The 22,327-nt window shown below is 45.0% G+C and overlaps 1 protein-coding gene across 4 annotated transcripts in view; it reads right to left on the bottom strand.

The window, feature by feature from the left end:
• The window catches only part of ATP11C (ATPase phospholipid transporting 11C (ATP11C blood group)), a 59,073-nt gene that overhangs the window by 3,975 nt on the left and 32,771 nt on the right, over window positions 1–22,327 (bottom strand). For 2 of the 4 annotated variants that reach the window (XM_075106731.1, XM_075106732.1), the window contains exons 11-28: window positions 22,115–22,265; window positions 21,280–21,477; window positions 20,201–20,362; window positions 19,844–20,001; window positions 18,868–18,939; window positions 17,876–17,949; window positions 17,130–17,233; window positions 16,346–16,527; window positions 15,532–15,795; window positions 15,010–15,184; window positions 14,222–14,324; window positions 12,973–13,118; window positions 12,535–12,594; window positions 11,313–11,440; window positions 8,612–8,747; window positions 6,721–6,786; window positions 5,777–5,880; window positions 4,205–4,358 (exon numbers count right to left, since the gene is read on the bottom strand). In XM_075106731.1, coding sequence (XP_074962832.1) covers window positions 4,205–4,358; window positions 5,777–5,880; window positions 6,721–6,786; window positions 8,612–8,747; window positions 11,313–11,440; window positions 12,535–12,594; window positions 12,973–13,118; window positions 14,222–14,324; window positions 15,010–15,184; window positions 15,532–15,795; window positions 16,346–16,527; window positions 17,130–17,233; window positions 17,876–17,949; window positions 18,868–18,939; window positions 19,844–20,001; window positions 20,201–20,362; window positions 21,280–21,477; window positions 22,115–22,265 — 2,437 coding nt within the window. Of the gene's footprint in view, window positions 1–782; window positions 879–1,783; window positions 1,875–4,204; window positions 4,359–5,776; window positions 5,881–6,720; window positions 6,787–8,611; window positions 8,748–11,312; window positions 11,441–12,534; window positions 12,595–12,972; window positions 13,119–14,221; window positions 14,325–15,009; window positions 15,185–15,531; window positions 15,796–16,345; window positions 16,528–17,129; window positions 17,234–17,875; window positions 17,950–18,867; window positions 18,940–19,843; window positions 20,002–20,200; window positions 20,363–21,279; window positions 21,478–22,114; window positions 22,266–22,327 lie in introns of all 4 variants that reach the window. The other 2 variants (XM_075106733.1, XM_075106735.1) reach the window with 2 other exon arrangements.

The raw sequence follows: 22,327 nt of genomic DNA, 5'->3' as shown, positions 1-22,327 counted from the left end.
GATTTCTTTAGAAGCAGCTGTAGGTACAAAGGCAGGGGAGCTTTGCAGAAAATGTGAAGTTTTATGTTTGCAGTGGACACCACGCAGCTATGTAACATCTCACCTAAGAGTGAAATTGTGAATTCAGTTTGGCACTTTTACTTTTTTATTCTGCTATAGGCTTACTACGATGCTTAAAATCAAGTAAACTTGTACGAGGATGCTCTCTGTGTGTGCATACACATACAGACACGGAGGCATGCCCGCCATACCGTACGCTGACACACATAGACAAGTACACGTGTTTAGTTTCAATCTAGGCATATGAATTAAAATGTACTTATTTCTATCTGACAGAATAGCATGCACCCTAGAAAAAGGGATTTTGGTACAATTCAGATGCAATACTGAAATCATTTTAATAGCTGAGATTTGAATACTTCACTGTAAATGCATCAGTGTTAGCTTTTATAACCAGTTAGCATAATTCAGTGGCTGTATTCTCAGACTAAGTTGTCTGTTAATATTAGACTAAAATTCAGTTATATTGAAAAAACTGTTTACATACTGAGAAATATTTCAGTCTGAGAAGACCTGTGCACATATGGGATTCTGATAAGGCTCGATAAGACAACATCCCCAATTAAAATGCATCCCAAGCATTGCATCTCAATTCCACAAGGACAGGTGCCCCACACCAATAGTCAAGAGGATTACAAGAACCATAGTTTAATTGATTTGGGGGGTTATGTTTCGTTAATTGATGCCTTTTAAAACCATCCCAACTCCTTCGGACAGGGTACCTGTTATAACACATTAGACTCATCTGAGAATGTTCTTAAAAGAAGTGGTCTGACAGAAGCTCTGGCCGACAATGATTCAGGTACCTTCCTGCTGCTCTGCAACAGCGAGGCAAAAAGACTTACAGCACATGCGACACTTGCCCCTGCCTAATGGTCACACAATATAAGACAGACACCCACCTTTTTACAGCTAAGTCACATCATAAGTGATGTAGCAATACACACTCCCTAAATACCACAGTGGTTAATACTGGCTGGGTTCTGCAGTGCAAGAGGCATGGAGCGTATTCAGAAATGCCTCCTGAAATGGTTAACTTCAGGCTTGGAGGGTCATGCTGCAGGTGCTTTCAAGGGAGGAGGAACCATCCTTGATCTCCACATAACTGGTATTTTTAAAATAGCAAGTAATATTGGAGATCTGCAGTGAAACCAAACGCTAGGGACAGGAACTCAAGGCCTTTTACTGTGAGGTAGCCCCACCACCCCCATGGTCAGCAAGGCCGAGACTATCCCTCGTTGCGAGGGCTGAGTGCAGCACCTTCCTCACTTGAGCAAAGAACAGTGGTAGCACTAACAAGTGGGCTGGGCTGGGCAAGATGGGCACTTGGGGAGCTCCCCCTGAGCAAACAAGCCTGAGCTGTTTGCCAAATTCTCCAGAGGACAATCAAAATTGAGTCCACACTGTCCCATGCTTTAGAGAAGTCTGTATCTAGTCCACAACACGCAAAACTACAGTGGGGAAGGGGAGTGTAACCAGCACTGGGTGCATCCCCTCACTCGGACATGTTGAGCACGACCAGCTCACCCACCTGAGGTGCAGCAGGAGACTGAAGAGGAAGAGACAGATGAAATATTTAAGCAAAAGATTTAAATTAAAGTAAAAGGGAGGGGGAAGCAGGATTCTGCTGGGTGAGCAAATCTAAACATGGGTTTTTAGGAGTTAGGCGTTAGAAGGAGGAAAAAAGCAGTAGCAAGCAACAGTGACTCAGAAAGGAAATCACCTTATTCACTCCAAGAAAAGCTGTGATTGCTGGAAGTTTGAGAAAGCATGAAGATAGTGGATGTTCCTGAGGAAGGAAGGCGCTTCGTTACCTAGTTCACAACAGCACAAAAGACAGAAAATTGCAGTAGAAGAGAAAGGCAGAAACCAAGGAAAACACAACTGCGCCTTGCCATTAAAAAAACAAAACACAACCAAAACACTTCCACACAGAAAACTGAATAAAGACTGAACAGAGCTGATGTGTTGTGTTATAGGGAACTTGGGGTGAAACCTGGTCCTGTTGAGGTCAAGGGCAAATGCCCATCAACCTGGCCTCAGTCCACCTTCCCCTTCCAGAGGAACCCTCAGCTGCCAAACTGGGGATTCAGGCACCTAAATAGCATCCCTAACCTTGTTTTTCATTTGGGAAACTTTATTGTTTTCCAATATTAAGGTCAGGATCCTCAAAATGGGTCTTGATTTCAAATAATCTACCTGGTCTTAGATACCTTTAAAAATTAGGTGACTGACTTCAGTGTCTGACTGCTGACAGTCATCTAGAGCTGATGTCTGCTTCAGGCATTTTAGAGCTCTTACTCAAAACGTACATTTAAATATGGCTCAGCCTGTGTTTAGTTCGCTATGCACATATAAAGAGACTTTTCACTGACACTTCGCTAAACTATTTCACAAGAGCCTTTTTTTAACACTTATAAAGCACTCTTGAAAGCAAGTATTACATGAGGGAACGGATCTTCTGGCCATCAGCTGAAGGCAAAAATGGGTCACCTCTCAAGTGACTTCAGCTGGGGCTTGGTAACCCCCAGGTCACCGCTCCAGGTCACTGTCCTTGACCTGTCTTATACCCACAGCCGAGAGTGACTTGCTCCCAGCCTATTCAACAGGGGTGTCAAGCTAGAAACTATTAAATCATTCCTAATTGGAAAAAAAATTACATGGCGCTTCAAAGAATTCAACCATGTTTCTTTTACCATCTCTATTGCTTTCAATTTTAATGGTTTGGAGGGGTTTTTTGTCTTGCAGATACATGTTTTACTTCACTGATATTGTGCCAAAATTGTATTACAAATGTTACTGGAGAGAAAAACCTTTGCTACTTCTTTTGGGTTTGTTTTTTTTTTTTTTATTGAGATATTTAAAAATCATTATTAAGGACCAAAGATAACAAGATATCCCAGGTGAGGAAAGTGCACTGAAACCTCATAGGATATAAAAGCTTCAAGGAGAGAAGCCTGTTTTGAACCTCAGTGTTTGGAAGGTCATCCCATGGGTTCCTGGGACACGGTCAGACCAGCTGAGCACCAGTCTGCCGGTACCACGGTGCTGGTCCAGGGCACAGCTGGCAGGGCAGAAGGCACCTCTGCATGCTCCTACCTCTGCGCTGGCCAAATTCTGCAGCTGTGCTGGCGGGCAGAACGATGGCTGGCTCCGGCCACCGGCCAGGGAACCACCCTGGCCAAACCCATGCTGCCAGCATCTGCATGGGGGTGACCCTGTGCCAGCAGTGCTGGCCCGTGCCCCTTTGCTCTGCCCTACTGCTGCCTACGGACATGCAAACCCGATGGCAAGAGGCCAGGGTCGGCTGGCAATGTGCCGTGTGCTGACCCAAGGCAGGACTTGATGTTGCAGGGGGAAAGAAAGGGGCTGCAGGAGACAGGGGAGGCACAGGGAGCAGCAGAGCACGGCCAGGGTGAGCAGGGGCTGCCCGCGGGGACGGTGCTGCGGGAATGTTCGGCACCTCTGGGCAAGCAGAGAGCAAGGGGCAGGGGTGGTCTCAGCATAGTGGGAGTCATGAGCCCAGCAGTGCTAGCATCATTCACCATTTGCAGGAGAGACAAAGAAAACTTTTAGGAGATGGTTTACACTTCTAAAACAAGCCCTCCTCCTCAGCAGTGGAAGAAAGCTGTTAAGAAACCAGACTGCTTTTGAGGAGAGCTAGACACACCGCAGGCTAACACCATGGTACGAGCCCTCAGTTAGTAAGGGGGGTGGGCAGATGTGACAAGACCTGGCCCTGTTGCCCCTGCACTGGCACCTGAGGATATACCCAAGGGGAACATTGTGGGGGTGTTCTTTGACATAAAACCAAGTAGCTTTTTTTCCAGAACACAATAGGGTGGCTTGGATGATCAGTTCAGGTTGGAAAAGGCTTACTGTACTTTTATAAGAGATGGCAGGTTTCCATCCAGTGAAGGTAACTAAGGAAAGGCATGGGTTGAGTCTCTCCTCGCTACAGATCTATGCAGTATTTTTTGATGGCCTTCTGGATGTTTATGGCATGTGAAAGTGCAAGACAAGACTCTAAAAAGCCTTCCTCGAGATGTGAGTGGTACATGGTACTGTTACGGGTTCATCTGGTACTTCAGATTAAGAGAGGTCTTCCTAAAAATACTGTGCGATACATCATCCTGTTCCTTACCTGATGGTTTTTCTCTTTTATATTTTTTAAAACTATCAGAAGAATTTCTGGGAAAAGACTGATAAAGATCAGGAGAATTATTGCCAGCCATGTGGAAACAGAAGTCAGCATATGGGCAAATATAAAATACATTCTTTGCTGCTTCAAGAAAGGCCTGAAAAAGAATGGATACAAATAAATTCTGGTTAACACAAAATTTCCCAAGAAGTCAGAATCAAAGACAGATTCAGATCAAACTATTAGCAGTAAACCCCCTTTCAGATTGAGACAGATACAGCCTGCACAGACACACACTGTTCAGCCTTCTCCCAAGGCATCTCCTGCCTTCAACTGCGCCAGTTCTGGAGGACTGTCCTGTCACCTTACATGACATATTTTGCATCTTCCACATCTGTTTCATTTTGGGGTAGGGAGGGGTTTGAATTTTGCTATTATCACCAATTTTGCTACTATCACTGAAGGTAAATTATTCACCTTATCAAAAACCAGATCATTTTATTTCAACTTTGGACTTTGCTATAGCTTCTGGTTTGCTTTTGATGATGGAAATCCACAGACTCTCAGTCCCAATAGGTTATTTGCCTCTTCCTCCCTCCTGTGATGATGGAGAGCAACCAGCAGAGGATTGTGAAAAATGCCTCATAAATAACTGATGACAAGGATTCCAAAGCAGGTCTTGCTTAATATTTTCTCAAAAATATGGAGCTATGCAAGGTAAACACACCAGTAGAAAACACACACATTTCAGCATAGAGATCTGGCTAGATCGCAGGTCTGAATCTGTTGGTTAGGAACACTGAAGAGTTAAACAAAGCCTGTAACCCTCAATTAAAATACTGAAATCAGTTCCACATCTTTATTAGCAGGCTGCTGGATCAAGGATCTAGCCAATAACCCATGGAACTAGCCCATGGGAAAGCACAGGTGTAAAATGGGAGAGGTTGTCTACTGTGAACGTCAGCATGAACCTCTAACTCCAGTATGGGACACAGAAAACGAATAGTATTTCTAATGTACTACTGCTTGCCTGCTTTTGTAAGACATGAAGTCTAAAATCCTGGTTGCACTCAAATCAATTAGAATTTCTTCTCCTACTCAGATCCAGGACTTCAGCAGCAGGATCTGTGCTTTCTCCTGCTTATTTCTCCCCCTTAAGCTGTCCCACTGTGCCAGGTCCTCTTGCTCTGCATCTGCCTTATATTTTCTTTCCTCTATATCACAGAGTTTCTTTCCACCCTCAATTTTTCCTTTCTTTCCCATCCACATGCAGAAACAGATCCTGAAATATTTACCCGGGAACTTCCCAATGAAGACAAGGGCCTCGGCACCAGAAATAACCCCGCGGGCAGAAAAGCAAATCACCTCTTGCCAAAACCGAGCACCTGGATGACAACCAGGGAATTATCTGCTTTTAGGCCATCTCTTCAGTAGGGAAAGGAGCATGGTTGCATACACCCTGCCATCTGCAATCTCTCGATAGCCCAACTGAGGGGATGCTGCAGCCGCATCCCCCGCAAAGGTGGCGCAGGGCATTCCCCTAGGAAAGCAGCATGGAAAGAAGAAGATACTTACCAAATGACTCCTCCCCAGAAGAACGAGAAAAAGACATAGAAGGCAAGGGAGCCCCAAATCACAAAGTGGTTCATCCACGTCCAGAATCGGGTATCTAATGCTAGCTGTGTGAATAAAAAAAAAAAAAAAAAAAAAAAGAACAGGCATTAGACGCAGAGAGTACTTGATTGTATTTATATGAAATTTCAGACTGCTTTCACAGTAAGGCTGAAGGTTCTCCAAACAGCTACCTCTCTGCAAATGTGCACCAGGGAAAATATTTTTAGTATCTACACATTGGCACAGTCTCAACAGGGAAACAGCAAGTTTCTAATTTTAACTGACACTTTTTAACAGAATACATTTGATGCAACCGCTGATGCTACAGTAGAGAAATGTCTAAAGGTTCCGGGCACTGTAATTGCCTCCTGCCATCATCTGCTGTCCTGAACAAAACATAAAAGGCCTTTTGTAAGGCCTTATGCAAACTGTTCGTTTCTGGAAAGCTCCATGAAACAACACAAATTCACTATTGTTATTTGACAGGTATGTTTCTGTGATCCCTCTGGTGCTTAGAGGTGTCTGAAACAAGGTGGACAAGTCCAAGTTCTCTATTATTCCTTTCCTCTTGCTGGAACTGAACGCCAAGAGGTGAAAGCATGGGGGAAAAGTCAACCATAGCCAACTGCAGTTCTCAGAAGCACGCAAAAAATAGGACAATAATTTAACCAAAACCAACACTTATAGACCAGCACAGCCCAGGAGTACAGACCAGAGACTACACAAAGGACAGTGGTCAATAAGCAAGTTCTGCCTCTGTGGAAGAGAAGATTTAAGTATGGTTCGAAACATATTAATAGAAACTTGACCTTCAACACATTTACTGCATGATTTTACAGTGCATACATATGGATAAGAAAATGACTGCAAAAATAAGTGACTGAAAAAGGAAGGAAGAGCCTAACCTTCAGAGTGACGGTGAACACCAGCACAGTGAAAACAATTGTCCCAAAGGTCCAGTTCCCAAAAACCTGAAAAAAACATTACATTGCCACAGGTGTCTCAGACCATCTCCTTGGAGAGGCACAGAAACAACGATGAGGGCAGGGGTGCAAGCAGGGACTGGAGAGGAAGGACGGGATGGAGCGACTGCTACAGGGAATTGATGCTGGGAGAGGCGCCGGGCGCCCCGCACGACAACTCGCCACCCACTACACTACCCTGTGCCATGCAGTGCCACACGGACGGGTGACCCAGAGTTGGGACAGTGACAGGTACAACCTCCTACTAACAGCAATGTCGATTGAGGATACAAGTCATTGCACAACCTGTGTTTCATGATTTCTTGGTAATTTACTCAGTTTCTGCTTTCTTGCGACACCTTCGCTCATCGTCTCGCTTTAGTCCCATTTGCAGAATGCACCAATGGGTATTTTTCCATCTGGTTTGTTTTGCGGGTACTAGTGACTACGCACAACAAAGAAAAGCAGATACTGTATATAAATCCAAATGATGGCAATGAATGGGAGGGATGCTTACCAAAGGCTGTCAAGATCTGAATGCATACATTAAAACAGAAAGTGAAATGTAAAAGTTTTCAAAAAATGCAAAAAAATTAAAGTCAATAGGAGCGAAAAAGGAGTCAATCAAACATACATGGATATTATGAACAATTGCTGGTAGCAGTTCTTACAGGCATAAGTGTTTACAAAACAGGACATAACCACAGATCTTATTTTAGTGCCACAGACTTGACCTCTTGAGGCATTTGCAGAACATATCAGTGCTTCATGTTTTATTCAAATACAAAGAATGGCTACAAATACAGAAAAGCACTGAATCTACAACACAGGGGCTTGACTACTTACAGCTGTGCCATAAATGTTGGCATTGATGCAACATATGCATACACATACACAAATTTCATCAGCTTTTCTCCAAGTGTTGGCCACTAGAAAAAGCTAAGGTATTTTCAAGGGTCACAAATGATGGTGTAAATAAGTTTTTCATCAGCCTAGACCTGACAAGAAGATAGCTCAGGCCACTATATGTGGCAGCTGCACTGCACTAATGCTTTGCTCTCTACTCAGTTAACTAGCAAAAAAACCAAAACAAAAATAAAGAAAAAAGAGAAAAGAGACAAAAAAATAATCAACCTCCCCCCAACTTGGTGTAAGTTAACTCAGAGCAGCTCCACACCTCGCTCACGTGGTGATGCAAGCGCTTGTCCTGACACAAGAGGCACAAGCAAGCAGGCAGCAGGGAGAAGAACAGCCTGCTCATTCTGACAGCAGTGCTAACTTATGCTGGCTTTGAAATGGTAGCAAAACCTCAGCACCAGCCGTCCCCCGTCGCAAAGGGAGGAGGGGGGCTGAAATCACGCCCTGGGCAGGTGCAGCACACAAGCAGCCCTGTACCATGTCTGCGCTGACAAGCAGCATCTTATCAAGGTGGGATAATTCAGTCACTTATCACCAGCTGAACACAAGCCAAATTTCATACGGCACACTGGTGGGAAGGATGGACACTGCTCCTGCCCTGGGCCAACACCTGGGACCATGCAGAAGAGTGGAAAAGCGCTGTGCAAAGCTCAGCAGGTTGGAATAAGCTGCGTGTAAGACTAGTTATTTTACCTAGTGAGTATAACCAGCTCTGCCCTGTTTCCACGGAAATTTGGAAAATGTTTCATTTAAAGCATTTGCTGCAAAATCATACCATAAGCAAGGCTACACTGTTGGACAAGACTCAAGACACACTGCACAGATTAAGCATGTAGATATTCCCTGCCAAGCGTATAAAAGAGGCAGCGCACAAAAGAAACACTCATCTTTCTCTTTCTTGTTTTGGTGGTGTTACCTTTCCATTATCTTCCAATGATGAATTTTGAAAAAGAAAATAAACCCCAAAGAAAAACACAAGTCCTTCAAAGGCTCCCAGAAAGGTCCAGTACAGGAACGGCCTCCACTGCAGCATTGCATTATCCGAAACCTTCCTGCCAAGAAATGGAGTAACAAGAACATCACCATCACATTTAGGATGCACTGCACAGCCCCTTGCAGCCAGGTGATCAGTGGGCTCTGAAGCAAGCCCTTGCTGTAGGGGACAAGGAGGCAAAACACAAATATCTGCCAGTGCACAGGACAAACAACATTTGCCATATGCAGCTGCTGGTCGTGAGAAATTATAAGAGGTTCAGCATATTAGTTTGGTTTTTTTTTTGTCTTCTCCTCTAGGTAACTTGGATTAAAGTCCAAGCCAGCCCAAAGCAAGCAGCTGTAATGCTGTCCTGAGCCTCCCCCACAGCCCCTGCACTGCCCACGCTACCTGACGTTAACTGCTGAACTTTAAAAGCAGGGCACTGCCAAAGAGCAGCTGTACAGGATGCAGCAAATCTGTGGCGTTTCCCTTTTCTTGTTGGATGCACTAAGTCCCTCTTTGATCAAAGCTCTGCAAGTCCCATTTCTGGAAGCGGCATTTTTCTGCACAGGCTGAAAATAACCTCCTGAATTGTATGGTGGGTGTTTTTAACACGGGGGTTGTAGCAGGAGGCTTGTGGCTGATTATAGAATGAGATCTGGCACGGAGGCAGCAGCAGCGAATGGATGCGCTATGAGCAGAGCTCTGCACAGACTGCAGGCAAAGCCCAGGGAAAAGAGAGGGGACATCAGGGCAGCAGGGAGTTAAAGTTTCCTGCTTCATTCTCTTTTCTGATTACTTTCTATAAAACTTGCAGATTGATGAGGCATAAAAGCATGTTAAAAAGCAAAACCAAAAATCCCCATTCTCTTCTCATTTTCCTTCCTAACTGTTAAAGCAATACATCCATTTTCAGCAAGATGCACCTTGCAAACTGGTGTGGTGCTGGGCTCCTATAATTGCAGTTTCTAAAACCAAGCCCTACCGAATCCTATGCACCATGTTGTAGAGGCAGTGCTCTACCATATTGCAGTTTAGGTATGAGTAAGGAGCACAGATTCTTGCTCAGACTGTAAGTAGGTTTTATTGCAAGGAGAGAAAATACAACCAACTTCCTCACTGCAAGCTCTGTTTTGCATTGGCATTTATGTCCTGCAGCATTCATCGTAAACAGGCTTTTACAGTGCCTCAGATTAGAGATCTGCACTGCAGCAACTCAGCCCTTCACACAGCGGAGGCACAGCAGTTGTTCTGCATTCAGCAGCGCATGCACAGTCATGAATATTCAAACTAAAGCTATCTGCTTTAGTTTAAATAGTAGCTTTATTTTAAAGTAATCTGTTTTCCCTCAGTGGAAAGACCCTAGAGATCAGACAGCCCAGTGGCAAATGCACCAGGGGCCTGCTGTTATTTGTCTATGCTGCATAATATTCAATTACCAATTTATTTAGAAATACATGCAGTGGCATTTTGCCATATGAATGGAGTAACACAGAGGTCTAATCAATCATGGATCTGGGTACTTCAAAAGCACCCAGGCCCCCTTCCTAGTCTTACTGCCCTTATTGCATTTGCTGATTTTTCTATACCTAAAGCAACTTTCACACAACATCTTTAGGTACCTAATTCCCTTCACTGTCCCTGCAAAGGCAACACTCTTGGCTTGAGCATGACTTCGCTGCACACAGCTCCTCCATGGCTGAGGAGCATTGTATGATGGTGACAGGGCTTGCACAGGGCACTGGCCAGAGCAGCCCCGACCTGGTCTCTCTCCACAGGGGTGAGATCAGCACTGAGATTACTGCCAGGCAGGGGAATTAGCAACTGCAAGGCATGAGCAGGGGCTTCCTCAAAAAAGCATCTTCCTTAGTCCTTACTAAAAGGCTGCACACAAGCATGTGTGCGTGGGCAGGGTGGGGGGGAGATGGGAAGCATCTTGGTTTCCGTGGGATGTTGCAGCTCCCCTCAGTTGCAACCAAAGAAGGAAAGAAAGCAAGCAGCAGAGAAAGACAGTCTCCTCTTAAACTGGGTTTTCTGTGGGCAACATGACAGAAAACACAGAGCACATGGATCGAAGAGCAGAGGTCCCCAGTAACAGGCTCTGATATGGGGATTTGCCCTGTGGAGGGTAAGTGTGGGGGAGGACATCCATTTAGACGAGCTGAGAAACTACCTGTCTGAGCTGGGCTTCAGGAACATTTGTCTTTCTGAAAATGAATGGATCTTTTTTCTCCTGAAAACTACATCTCCCCTCTGTCCATTACATGCTCTGTCATGTGCTTGGCTCGTGCTGCCTCAAAGCTAACATGAATGAAAGGTCTGCCCACACTTGCAGCTTGATTTTTCTTACAGATGGAGAATTCCACATAGGGTTTATCTTTTACAGAGACAGCAGTGCAACTTGCTAGACCAGATACTGTTAGAGAGCATAAGTAGAAAAAGGCAGTAAATAGGACATTGCTCAGCTCTAACGCAGAAGCAGCAGAACCAGCAGGGACAGAAGCAGCCTTTCCTGCAGTTCATGGCAACCCCATCACCACCAACACAGGACAGGTACACCTGCTTACACTCCTGCACTAACAAAACTTGAACTGTGGTTAACCAAGTCGGGTGCTGGCTTACCCAGCCCAGTGCTACTTACATATACAGCTGTGGATCTGAGGTCAGCGTGTCGATGCTGATATGCTGCTCCAGGAGGCTGTAAGCCAGGATAGGTAGTGATGTGAAGCAGATGTTGTACATGGTAAGGTAAGCAGCATCGTACAGTGGCTTAAAAGAGGAAGAAAAGGTAAAATGAGACAAATTCCATTTTAAAAGTCTCCCCACAAACAGATTTAGAGTTTCCAGCCCTTGCCTCCATACATACCCTACAGATACATGCTTTTGTAATAGCCACATAGGAGTTTCATTCAACAGGGGTCATGCTCCGGGCGATGCCAGGGGGCCCAAGGCACCTGCAGGTTGCATGTCTGGGACCCCGCTCCTGCTACTGGGAAGTTTTGTACCTGGCTGGTCTGATCTCCAGCTCATTCTCCAGAAAAACATGATTAAACAGCCCTTATCACAGCTCTTCTGTAGCTGCTCTTGTGCTGATGTTTCTATTAATATACTTGATGTCTTCTGTGACACTCTCAAGACTAGACTGCTTTAGAGGAACTATGGCTTCTTTTTTTTAATTAAAAAAAACCAAAACAAAACCAAAAAACCACCTCACCAAGCAAGTGGTTCTGCTGAGACAAGCAGAGAATTATTTCCTATCATTTACTCTTCCTTACTGTTACTTTCGAGCCCAAATAGACACAAAAGCCCGTAAGTTGACACAAAAGCCAAAGCTCTTGTCTTCAAGCACGTGAGCCCACCCACCAGATGGATCTGTCCTCCTGACGCTCACCTGGACTCAGCAAGGCTCTGATGACACTCATCATGTGTCTTTTTTTTTTTTTTTTTTAAAGAGCTGTCATAAAAGAATAAACTATTCTTCCTTTTGAGAGACACCTTTAATGCAGGGAAATGCAACAGAGGAGAAAAGATCAGGAAGTCTTTGAAAACTTTTTCTCTTAAGAGAAGGAGAAGTAGCAAAACCAGGTGCTGGCAAACCAGCTAAACCCCCTCCCTTGTTATTTTAGGAAGGTGTCCATAGGTGGTGGATGGGAAAGGAAAGAAAGCAGATTCCTTTCTTTTCAGTTTTGCGTCTCAAAAACAAAATGCTCCACATATGGTGCTGAGCAATGAGGTCAGCTCCTACTGTCCTCTAAAGCAAGGTGAGGAAGAGACAGGACACCAAAAGCCAAGTCTCTGCTAGGAAGCCTCATTGTGCCACTTGCTTTTTATCCTAGCTTTGTAGACACATTACTGGAAGTTACCTGCTGTGAGAATCCACAGAAGAACTGGTATAAAAACTGCGGTAAAATGAAGCAAAGGTTCTAGGAACATGAAAGAAAAATCGTTAGCAGGGAAGCACTTGACTTCTCAACCTAAATCTAAATAATTTTTCCTGTTATCAGATATTAGTGTCTGATATTACATTATCAGTCAAGCTGCAGCATTCTTTTCTACCAAGCACAAAACTAATCCAATGAGCTCTTAGTATCTGCAGAAGACGCTGGAAGAAAGTGACGCTCACACTCCCCTGTAAGCACTGTTTTCAATTGACAGGCACATGGTAGACACACAGCCTGTTCTAGGGAAGGAAAACAGAGACACAGGATATTCTATATATTTTTTTCCTGTTTACTATTTTTTTATATTTTCAAAGAAACCCATAGTATAAATAAAGAAATAAGCTGCACAGACATCCTTACCTTATAGAAGAAATACTGTACAAGGTGTGCTATTCTCACGTAATATAAATGCCCATGTGCTAGTAGCAATTTTCTTAAATGTTTAAACTTTGGCACAGCATAGTCGCTGTTTCTGGAAGCCTGCCGTCCTTCTTTGCCTTTTATACCTGCAGACAGAAGATTGGCAAGGGGTTAATCCCAAAGGGACTGGAATTTGTACTGATGCTACCCACTAAGTTTGTTCACATCACTCAGTGTCTGAAGCCATGATGAAGGCCCTATTTCCTTCTCAAGTGCCCCAGGAGAGCAAAACACTAACAAGCTGCAAGACTTGGCGTGATTTTGGCTCCACGACAGTCAGACCTGCCTCTGGAGTTTTTAAGCTATATTTAGGTTGCTGTCTGAGTTCCTACATAAGAGAACGTGGTAAAGAGTATCTAAGCAAGCCTGATAAAAGATAATGAATTGGTTTCCCCACAGGCTTGCCCGTATCTAACACAACCTAGTTATTTCATCACAGATGCTCAGCCTCCGGAGACATCCCTGCAGAGCAGAGCTCAAGACAGACAGTTTTGTTCACTCAAAAGCCATATCCAAATGAACTGCTCTGAGACCCCATTCATTAGAGGGCACCGCAGCATTTCTAACAGCCCCAAATAAAGAGGCTGCCCTTACCTCTTACATCAACCCTTCTTTAGCAGTATTAAAAAAAAATGTCCAGTATTCCCCGTATCTCTGACACTAATCTGCTGAAAGGAGGATAGTTTCCAGCCTGATGTCAATCATACACACAGGGCAGAAACAACATAACCCAGCATCAGCCCTCAGGAAACATGTGCAGGTCCCCAGTGTTGAGTTACTAGCAGCTGTGACCGGTTAGCCCTAACAAAGTCTGATATTTTCGTTGCTCTGCCTTTGCAACAACTGCCAGTAATCACCCATCAGTTTGCTGCTTGTGCTTTTTTTTTTTTTCCTGACCAGCAAGCAACCTTTGCTACCTTGATTTTGGCCACAGAGTTTTTGAGCACAACCTACAGTTTATGACCAATAAAGAGAGTAGTACTATCAAAGGTGAGCAGTATATGATGATCCCAAGCATTTATCTGGAGTCAGACCCTGGCTCCAAAGAAAGCAAAAGCAGGCTTTCTGCATTTTTCAGTGGGATCAGTTAAGCCACGTGCAATCAGAAATACTGACTGTGCCTCAACAGTGAACCCCAGCAACAACAGACAGGTGTGTGGTGTCAGATGAGTGTTACCAGGAGCCTTACCTATTCCAACATGTGCTTCCAAAATCATACTAACATCATTTGCACCATCCCCTACAGAGAGTGTTATCGGGCTCCCTTTTGTGTTCTTCACCATTCGCACAATCTAAAAAGATTTTAAGAAAAGGCTAGCAGCAGAAACCAAAAATTCTGTTAAAAAGCCTCCAGAGACGCCCCACTGCCCCACTTGCAAGAGCCCCCAGGACAAGCAACCAGGCTTCTACAGCAGCAAAACAACACCCAGAGAGTTCAGATTAATAAAAGCTCTCATTACATCCTTTGCAGTCACCAACCAGAGGAAAAGCCAAGATCCAGGCTGAAGGACAGTATTTATAAACAAATCCCAGGCAGCAGCATCCCACCCTTCCCTTTTGCAAGACCCCGCTCTCCCAAAGACAAGACCTCTCACGCATTTCAGGGGGCAGGAAACCCTCCCGTGGAAGATAGGCAGAAACACGCCACTTATCAGGCTCGGATACCATCAGCCAGTGTGAGGAAGTCACAACTCTACTTGACAAATTTGGAAAGGAAAAGTAAACAAACAGGGGTTTTGTTTATTCCTAGCTGGTTCGGGTTTGTAGCTTCTTGCGAGCACATTAAACAAAGGTTTTATGATCAGATTTGAAGGACTGGTGTGTTCCCATCACACTCTGAAGCTCAGACGAAGTTTACACATAGCCTGGAGAAGTCCTAGCTGATTAAGATCATCAGGTCAAGTCCCAGCTGATGGATTAAATGTGCATCGCATCACCTAGTGAACTGCTTCAGATGGTTAGAGGTAGAGTAAATACCTGTGCTTTCTGCAAAGGGGCCATCCGGCAGCAGAGGACTGCAGTACACTTCAAGCAGATTTGTAGAAATATGTTTTTGTAATTACTAGAACTGGAGTCCTGAGAAGGGTTGAGTATCAGTGACAGCGTTGAGCCATCTATAATCAGGCCATATTCTTGACTCAATGTCCAGCTTCTGCAACAATGAGGAACGTGTTTGAAATCAGGTTTTAAGTCAATCTAGTAGCTGCTTGTATCATCTTAGCAGAAAATAAATTGCTTTTGTATCAATCTTCTTCCCATCCCTTTTGGGGGGCTTAGAAGTCTTAAAAACCTTGGATTTAACATGGACTCTTCACTAAGGGAACTGTGTAATTAAGTTCAAAACCAACTAATACTAGAGGTTATGAGCAATGAGAAGGAGCCAGCTGCAGTGCCTGCAAGTAGCCATTCCCCAGGGCCACAACATGGTCCTATTCCAGCTATACACTTTGCATATCTGCATCCAAAACATGCATGGGCTGTGTCCTCTTGCTCACTTACCTCTTCAGGCCTCCCCGGCTTTTGGGAACGTCCTGAATCAGCTTTTTATGGTACTCCATCAGCAGCTCATGGAGCCGATCCTCCTTTCTTTCACCCTCCCCCACCATTTTCGCTGTCAGCTCCAGCAGCTCGGTGCTGGTCTGGAAGAGCCTGCAGGCGTAGCAGGTGGATTTGGCAGTTTCCATTTTGTCTCCCGTCAGCACCCAAACCTTCATGCCAGCTGCATGCAGAGCTTCGATCGTCTCTGCCGACTGCTCCTGCAGCCTGTAAGCAGAGCAAAACATCATTTCTCAGGTTGGCCCATACTTAACCCACATAACCCTTATCTTGCAGGTAGGAGATACCAGCTGAAGACAAGTTAACTTATTTTTCCCATGCTGGAGAGACCACTGCCACAGGAACAAGGATTAGAAGTCAGCAATCCCAAATTTTTATCTGCAGCCAAAAAACAACCCCAAAACACCACTTTATACTGTGAGAATAAGAGTTTAATTTACACATGCCATTACTATAACTGCATGCGAAACTGAATTTGTTTTGATGTGCAAATTAACACAGTGTGCTTAATTCACTCTCTAGAAATAAGAGTACTTCTGCAGTTTCATTAATAAATCCTAATTCCTACTACACCAGCCAATTTTAGCAACTAGGGCACTGTGTAATGGGTTGTACCATGGAGTAATTAATTGCCCTGGACACTTCCAGCACCTGCCTGGCTGCTCAGTTCCACCACAGCAAGTCAGGGCCATGATGCACCATCAGGGAGAAGCTGCAGGTGCTGCAGTGTCAGTGGTGGTGGTGGTGACCTCTTTACCTGTCTTCTACAGCAGTAGCCCCAATCAAGTGCATGTCTGCTTCTGTGTCTTCAAAAACCTTTGCCATCTTTTCCTCCCTGTCCTGCAGAGCCATCTTAGCTTCGTTAAGCTGTCTGTCAATTTTGTCGTACTCCTTCTGAGTCAGTTCTTTGAATGCCACGCAGAGCGTTCGGTAGCCATCCTGGTAGGGGGAGGGAAAGAAAATTAAGTGGACAAGTGCCCTAAAACCAGATTTTCTGCAGCTCCTCACTTTAGGGTTAGTGCTTTTCTCTACCATCAGTGCTTTCTGTCAGTACTGACCCTGATGGCAATGGCTTGAGTCAAAAGACCCATTTCTCTCTGTTTATAGGGTAACTTCTTCTCATCAGAGTAACTGTGGTTATGCTTATTACGTGCACGCAATACGGCGGAGAGCAACCAAGAGAGAAGGAGCAGAGCCAAAAGCATGCATCCAGCAGGGAGAGCTGAGACCAGGTGTCCCCACGACATTTGTGTGGGCCAGTTATTCCTCCCACTGCAGAAAACAGCCTGCTATTGTTACTTCCATTTTTAACTTACTTGGGAGATGCTCGGACACAACTGCGATGGAGACCATATAAGTACATCAAAAGTCAAATGAACGTTGGAAGCCAAAGAAACAGAAAAGGAAAGAAGCCTGGCTTCAAAACAATGTGAAGTGACACTCAGATTTTCAACACTTCCCTCCAAAGCAAGGTCACATCCCTATTTTGGAATAAGGCTTTCCTGACCCCAGGAGCCAGCCAAATTCAGATGTGTGCTCACCATAGCGTTGCGGTCCACATGGACTTTTGTGTGATGAATTTCTTCTTGCTGCACCCTTGGAAAAATAGAGGAGTCTGCTCCTTTACAGAAGAGAAGCAACTTTCCTAGAAGCAAATTATAAATAGTTTATCATATTCACAAGCAGTAAAAAGACTTAAAAGATTCAATAGCTAGCAAATGTTGCAGAGGGAGAAAATCTGGCAGGACTAAAGAAGGAACTGCTAGAAGCCCGGCTGCCTACCAAAAGTGGCCTCGCACTAACAGGGGTGCCCCTACCTGCCTCTGAGCAAGCTTTCTGCAACAAGCTGGACAAAGCAGTGTATTTTTTCCTATTTAGAAACCTTGGCAACCTTTTGGAGGAGAGGAAAACCAGCATCCCATACCTCATAGGACTGATATTTGAGAAGGATGGTGACCTCTGAATTTTTGTCTGCTATCCCCATGAAACCCGTCCTGCCCAGGGGAATGTCTCAGATCTCCCCTTGTAGTTGTTCACCATCTCCATTCCTGTCCCCTCCTCTAATCTGCTGCTGGCCTCCAATGGCTGCTATGGTGAACACTAACTCTATCCCAACCAGACCCAGTATAGAATTTAATTAGACCAGCTTAGAAAACCTAACAGCTTAGCCTCTCTAGGTTAGAGCGCATGGCACTATGCACACTCAGTACGGGAACAGAGGATGTGTTTTGTATTTGTATACATGTGCACACATGTATGGGAGTCCAGAAATGTGTTTTAACTGTACCCGTGGTGGTTCTCACAATGACACTCATACGGCGACGGACAGGATCAAAGTTCAACACATGGAGAAGCTGGTACCTTAAAAAAAAAAAAAAAAAAAAAAAAAAAAAAGAGAGAGAGAGAACAGAGCTTGCACTCAGTAAGAGAAAAATAATTATTTAAGACAGAAAATCACTAGCAACACACTGCAGAAATCAATACACCCTATGAGTGACAGCACCCACCGGGCAATGTACTTTTTACAACTACTACACAAGAAAACAGAGTAAAAAAACCTCCAGCATTGCTTTGAGCACAGGGCTGAGGGTGTGGATGCACACACGAGACCTCCCACCAGACAGCAAAGCTTTGGGTTACAGCTCGTGACTGTGCTCCCCTCGCTCCCCTGCACTGGTGCACCGAGCCCCCAGGCCGTGCAACAGCTCAGCAGGCAGCAACATTGGCATTTAAATAAGAAGTTTCCCAATAAGGGAAGTAAGAAGTGAAACTTGCTTGTAGAGGCAAGTTCTTGGAGAGCGCTGGGATTAGGTCAGTGATTCTCAGATGTCCCATGAGCTTTTAGCACAGTGTATAATCTAATTATTTTCAGCCTGGGAGGGGGAAAATGTTACAGGGGAGGGAGCCATATCACGCAATTTAGGCTTAGTGAATCCCACTGTGAGGCCCAGTCACTGTCTGTAAGGTCAGCAATCACCCCAGGAGCCACGTGCACGGCCAGGCATGGATGAAGGGACCGCATCCACTCAAGGGCCCTGAATTTAGATGTCACTAAAACCACCAGCAGATTTTTACAAGCAAGACTTCCAGCCTGCACCTTGGTGTGCTGTGCGTTGCAAAAAGGACAGGAGTTTTCAGGCAGATCAGCACGGTCTGACAGCGCTCATGGAACAGCTTTGACCTTGCCAGGTTGGCCACATTGACCAAACTCGATTAAGCCAGGCAGGAGCTGGTGCAGCACTAAGGGCCCTGTTCCTCAGCAGCCCCTGCAGCACTTACATTTCAGTTTCATTCTTTTGGTTTCGTATTTTCATGAAATCATTTTGAAGTCCTAGAAAAGTGAAACCATACCTGTCAATAAACAAGAGGACAGAACAACATTGAAAACACCCATTGGCACATATTATACATTAACAGTGTTCATGTTTCACCTTCTGTACTGCACAGGAGAGCAAAGAAGTTAGTGAGCATGAGCTAAAAAGCTTGGCTAGATGTTTGCTTGCTCTGTGCAGAGCCTACAATGATGTTCTGGCACCGCCCGCATGACCTAGAGAGCTGGGCACTACAGCACACAGACACCGAGAGCCTCTGGACACGGTCCCCTGCGTCTCCAGCACATTTACAAACCATGAGCAAGTATATACAGCTGCAACAACCTCAGTCTAAAGCTTAGGTGCTGGCAATAGCATAGAACATAGAGTGGTCTGGATTGGAGGGAATCTGAAAGATCACCCGATTCAACCCTCCTGCCATGTGCAGGGATAGCTTCCAACCTGGCCTTGAGCACCTTCAGCAAGATTCAAATGTGGGTTTGATAAAAGTAACACATCCCATTATTTTGCCACTGCGTGCCAAGGAAGCAATTTGGCTGCAATATGCACACAGTAACCGATCTCCATTTCTCAGAGATTAAAACACAAGGCCATGTGGGCTCCAGCAAAGGAGCCTCTGCCCCAGCCAGGCACTGCAGCACCTTGGGGCTCCTCTCAGTAGTGAATGCAAACCACAGCCTCCCAGAAAGCTGCTCAGGGAAGGCCCTTCGCAGAGCATCCCCTTTTACAGAGAGCTCATTTAAACCCGCAGGCTCGCGTGTCTTCACAGGGCTGCAGGTCAGGCCCAGCATTGGACCACAATGTGCTTCCCAGACAGAGATGCAGTCTTGACCATGGAAAGGTGGCTGCCACCTTTAGATAACCCTCACCTCCCTCCCACCAGGAGAGAAGGAATTAAAAACCCAACATCTTCATATTCTTACTTTTCTGCGCCTTTCACCAAAGCAATTTCGTCTGGGGAAGAGGAGATGTAGGTGTATTTGCGTTCTGGATGCCCTATCAGCCCATCCACCTGATCTGCTTCCTTGATCTGAACGGTGTGGCACAAGCAGAGGGCTCGCAGGAACAGCTCCTCGCGGCTCTAGGCAGGAGTGAGGGAGGGCTCGTTACCAGCTTAATGCCGTGCACTGAGCCCACCTCGCAGCACTTGGTTGCGATTTTTGTGTGTACATGTTTTACAACAAAACACACCCTCCCCTCCTCCCCCAGCTTCTCCTGTATTTACCCGGCCAGGAGCTGACCACAAAACCCTAATAGCCATCGACATGCAGATTTCTTACCTTTTCTGCTTTGCCATAATACTTTAAGGGTCCATCAGTCTGGGAGAAGCCATCCACCTCTGAAATGCAGTCTTTGTACTTGTGCCCGTCTATGCAGCACTCGATGAACTCCATGCTGTTCTCCGTCAGGGTCCCGGTTTTGTCCGTGAAGACATACTCCACCTAGAAGCGAGCAGGCAGGCTGCCTCACTGCACCCCCATCCCGATGTGCTGGGGAATGAGCTCCTCAAAACCAAAAAGGCTGGGGCATTTTAGTGCATTCATGGCAACACTGATGAGTACATTGCTGCTATCCTAACCTGGACCCCCAAAAGACAGGTGCCTGACATGAGTGACACCACTGTGTAGTTTTACTACTTTGCAACTCAGAGCAGCTCCTTTGTTTCCAGTGGTTTTGCACGAGTGGCAGAAGGCAGCTCCTGAAGACTTAAAATATGTTTTGAGGCTCTTTGTTTTCCCCTCATCCTCTTTATCGGGCCCTTTGCTGTAGCTCCTAGTGCTGCCGCAGCTCTGCTGCCTCCTTTGGGAGACCTTCATTTTGGTGCTGTATTTGAATTAGGCAATCGCTGCTCCAAACTAATTTTTTCAATTCTTTTAAGCAAAATAAAAAGCAGGAGGCACTACTCATACCCCACACTCAGTGTCTCCTGACATAGACAAGAAGGGAAGGCTGAGCTAATTGCCCCAGTAAAGCCAGCAGCAGCGTGGCTGCACGTGCACTGCATGCCCACAAAGATGACTGGGCAGACATTTTCATTAATCCTCAAAGAGACAGAGGATTTTTAATTTTTAATTGAAGCAGTGAAAGCAAGCCACCCTGACATGCAGAGTGCTGCGCCTGATATTCCCCAATATGGAAACAATTGGCATGACCCAGTTCCTGCTCTTTCATGCACTATTTATAACCTTATCCATTTCGCAGAGTGAGTAGAATCACATTAAATGGAAAGTGCCACCAAACTGGCTGAAGCTCTGCCCTGAGGGGACCGCAAGGGACAGCCACAACAAGGGTTCCTATTGGGAAGGACATTTTTGTCCACATTTTCATCCAAGCAGCTGCAAACAAAGCGTGTTCTGACCTGCCCAAGCTCTTCGTTCAGGTCTGAGGTGTTCACCAACGCCCCTTCTTTTATTTCTTCGTCATACATTTCCTTGTCCCAAGAAATGAAGAAGGAACCCAAGAACTTCTGCATTTCTACTGTAACGTACATGGAGACCGGTATGATAAAATTGAAGAGGACCATAAATGACAAGAAGTCTGTGAACATCCGCAAGACCTGCAATGGAAAGAGAAGATGGTGCAGTCTGTGCCTGTCAGGCATAACTCAGGAGCACTTTACAGCAACACCTCTGGGGTTTTAGAGAGCTTTTTTTCTAAGGTTAAATAGAAAAAACCAACCTGAAACCGAATACAGCTAAGATACACGGCCAAATTCCATTTTCCTTCAATGTAGGAAATCTCATTGTCTTCTGCAGATCTATGAGTGTATCATACAAGAGTATATCTCACTGCTTCACAGTGACTAAATCAATGTTTTATTCAAGTATATTCCTCTTTAGAATATAGTGCTACAGGCTCATTCTGATCTCAGCTAGAAACAAGGAGCAATTTAAGTTTACCTACTAAAAGCTGAAAGATAGATCAAGTTCAGGTAAGGATCCAGGTTAGATTGACTGCTGCATTTATATAATATATAATATTTATGCTTTGCCCTGCTCCACACAAGCATCACTGTGCACAAGCACGAGAGGCAGGAAAGAAAGAAACGCAAACAGCAGGAGAGTCTGAAGGAAATGACAGTACTTCCAGCGAGCGAACAGGACTTGCACGGCTGGCAGAAGACATTATCAGATTAAATAAAGCTGTCAGAATAAATAAAGCTGGAGGAGGTGCTGAAATGCACATCCACTTACCTTGAATGTCTCCCTCTCTTTTTTAGTCTTTTCGTTGTACCAAGGCTCATCATTAAATGGATTACTCTGCCAGACATATTTCAGAGTTGTGCACACAGTAGCCTTGCTCAATAGGATGCACAAATACACTATCAAGAAAACGTTGATAGATCTGAAAAATAGGTTTCTTTTTTAAATTCTTGCAGCTATTTTTATATAGAAAATCATGCAAAT

This window comes from Phalacrocorax aristotelis, chromosome 11 (genome assembly GCF_949628215.1).
Source record: "Phalacrocorax aristotelis chromosome 11, bGulAri2.1, whole genome shotgun sequence".
NCBI lineage: Eukaryota > Metazoa > Chordata > Aves > Suliformes > Phalacrocoracidae > Phalacrocorax > Phalacrocorax aristotelis.
The sequence above is the reverse complement of the archived record's forward strand: the minus strand, read 5'-3'. Positions and strand labels throughout refer to the sequence as shown.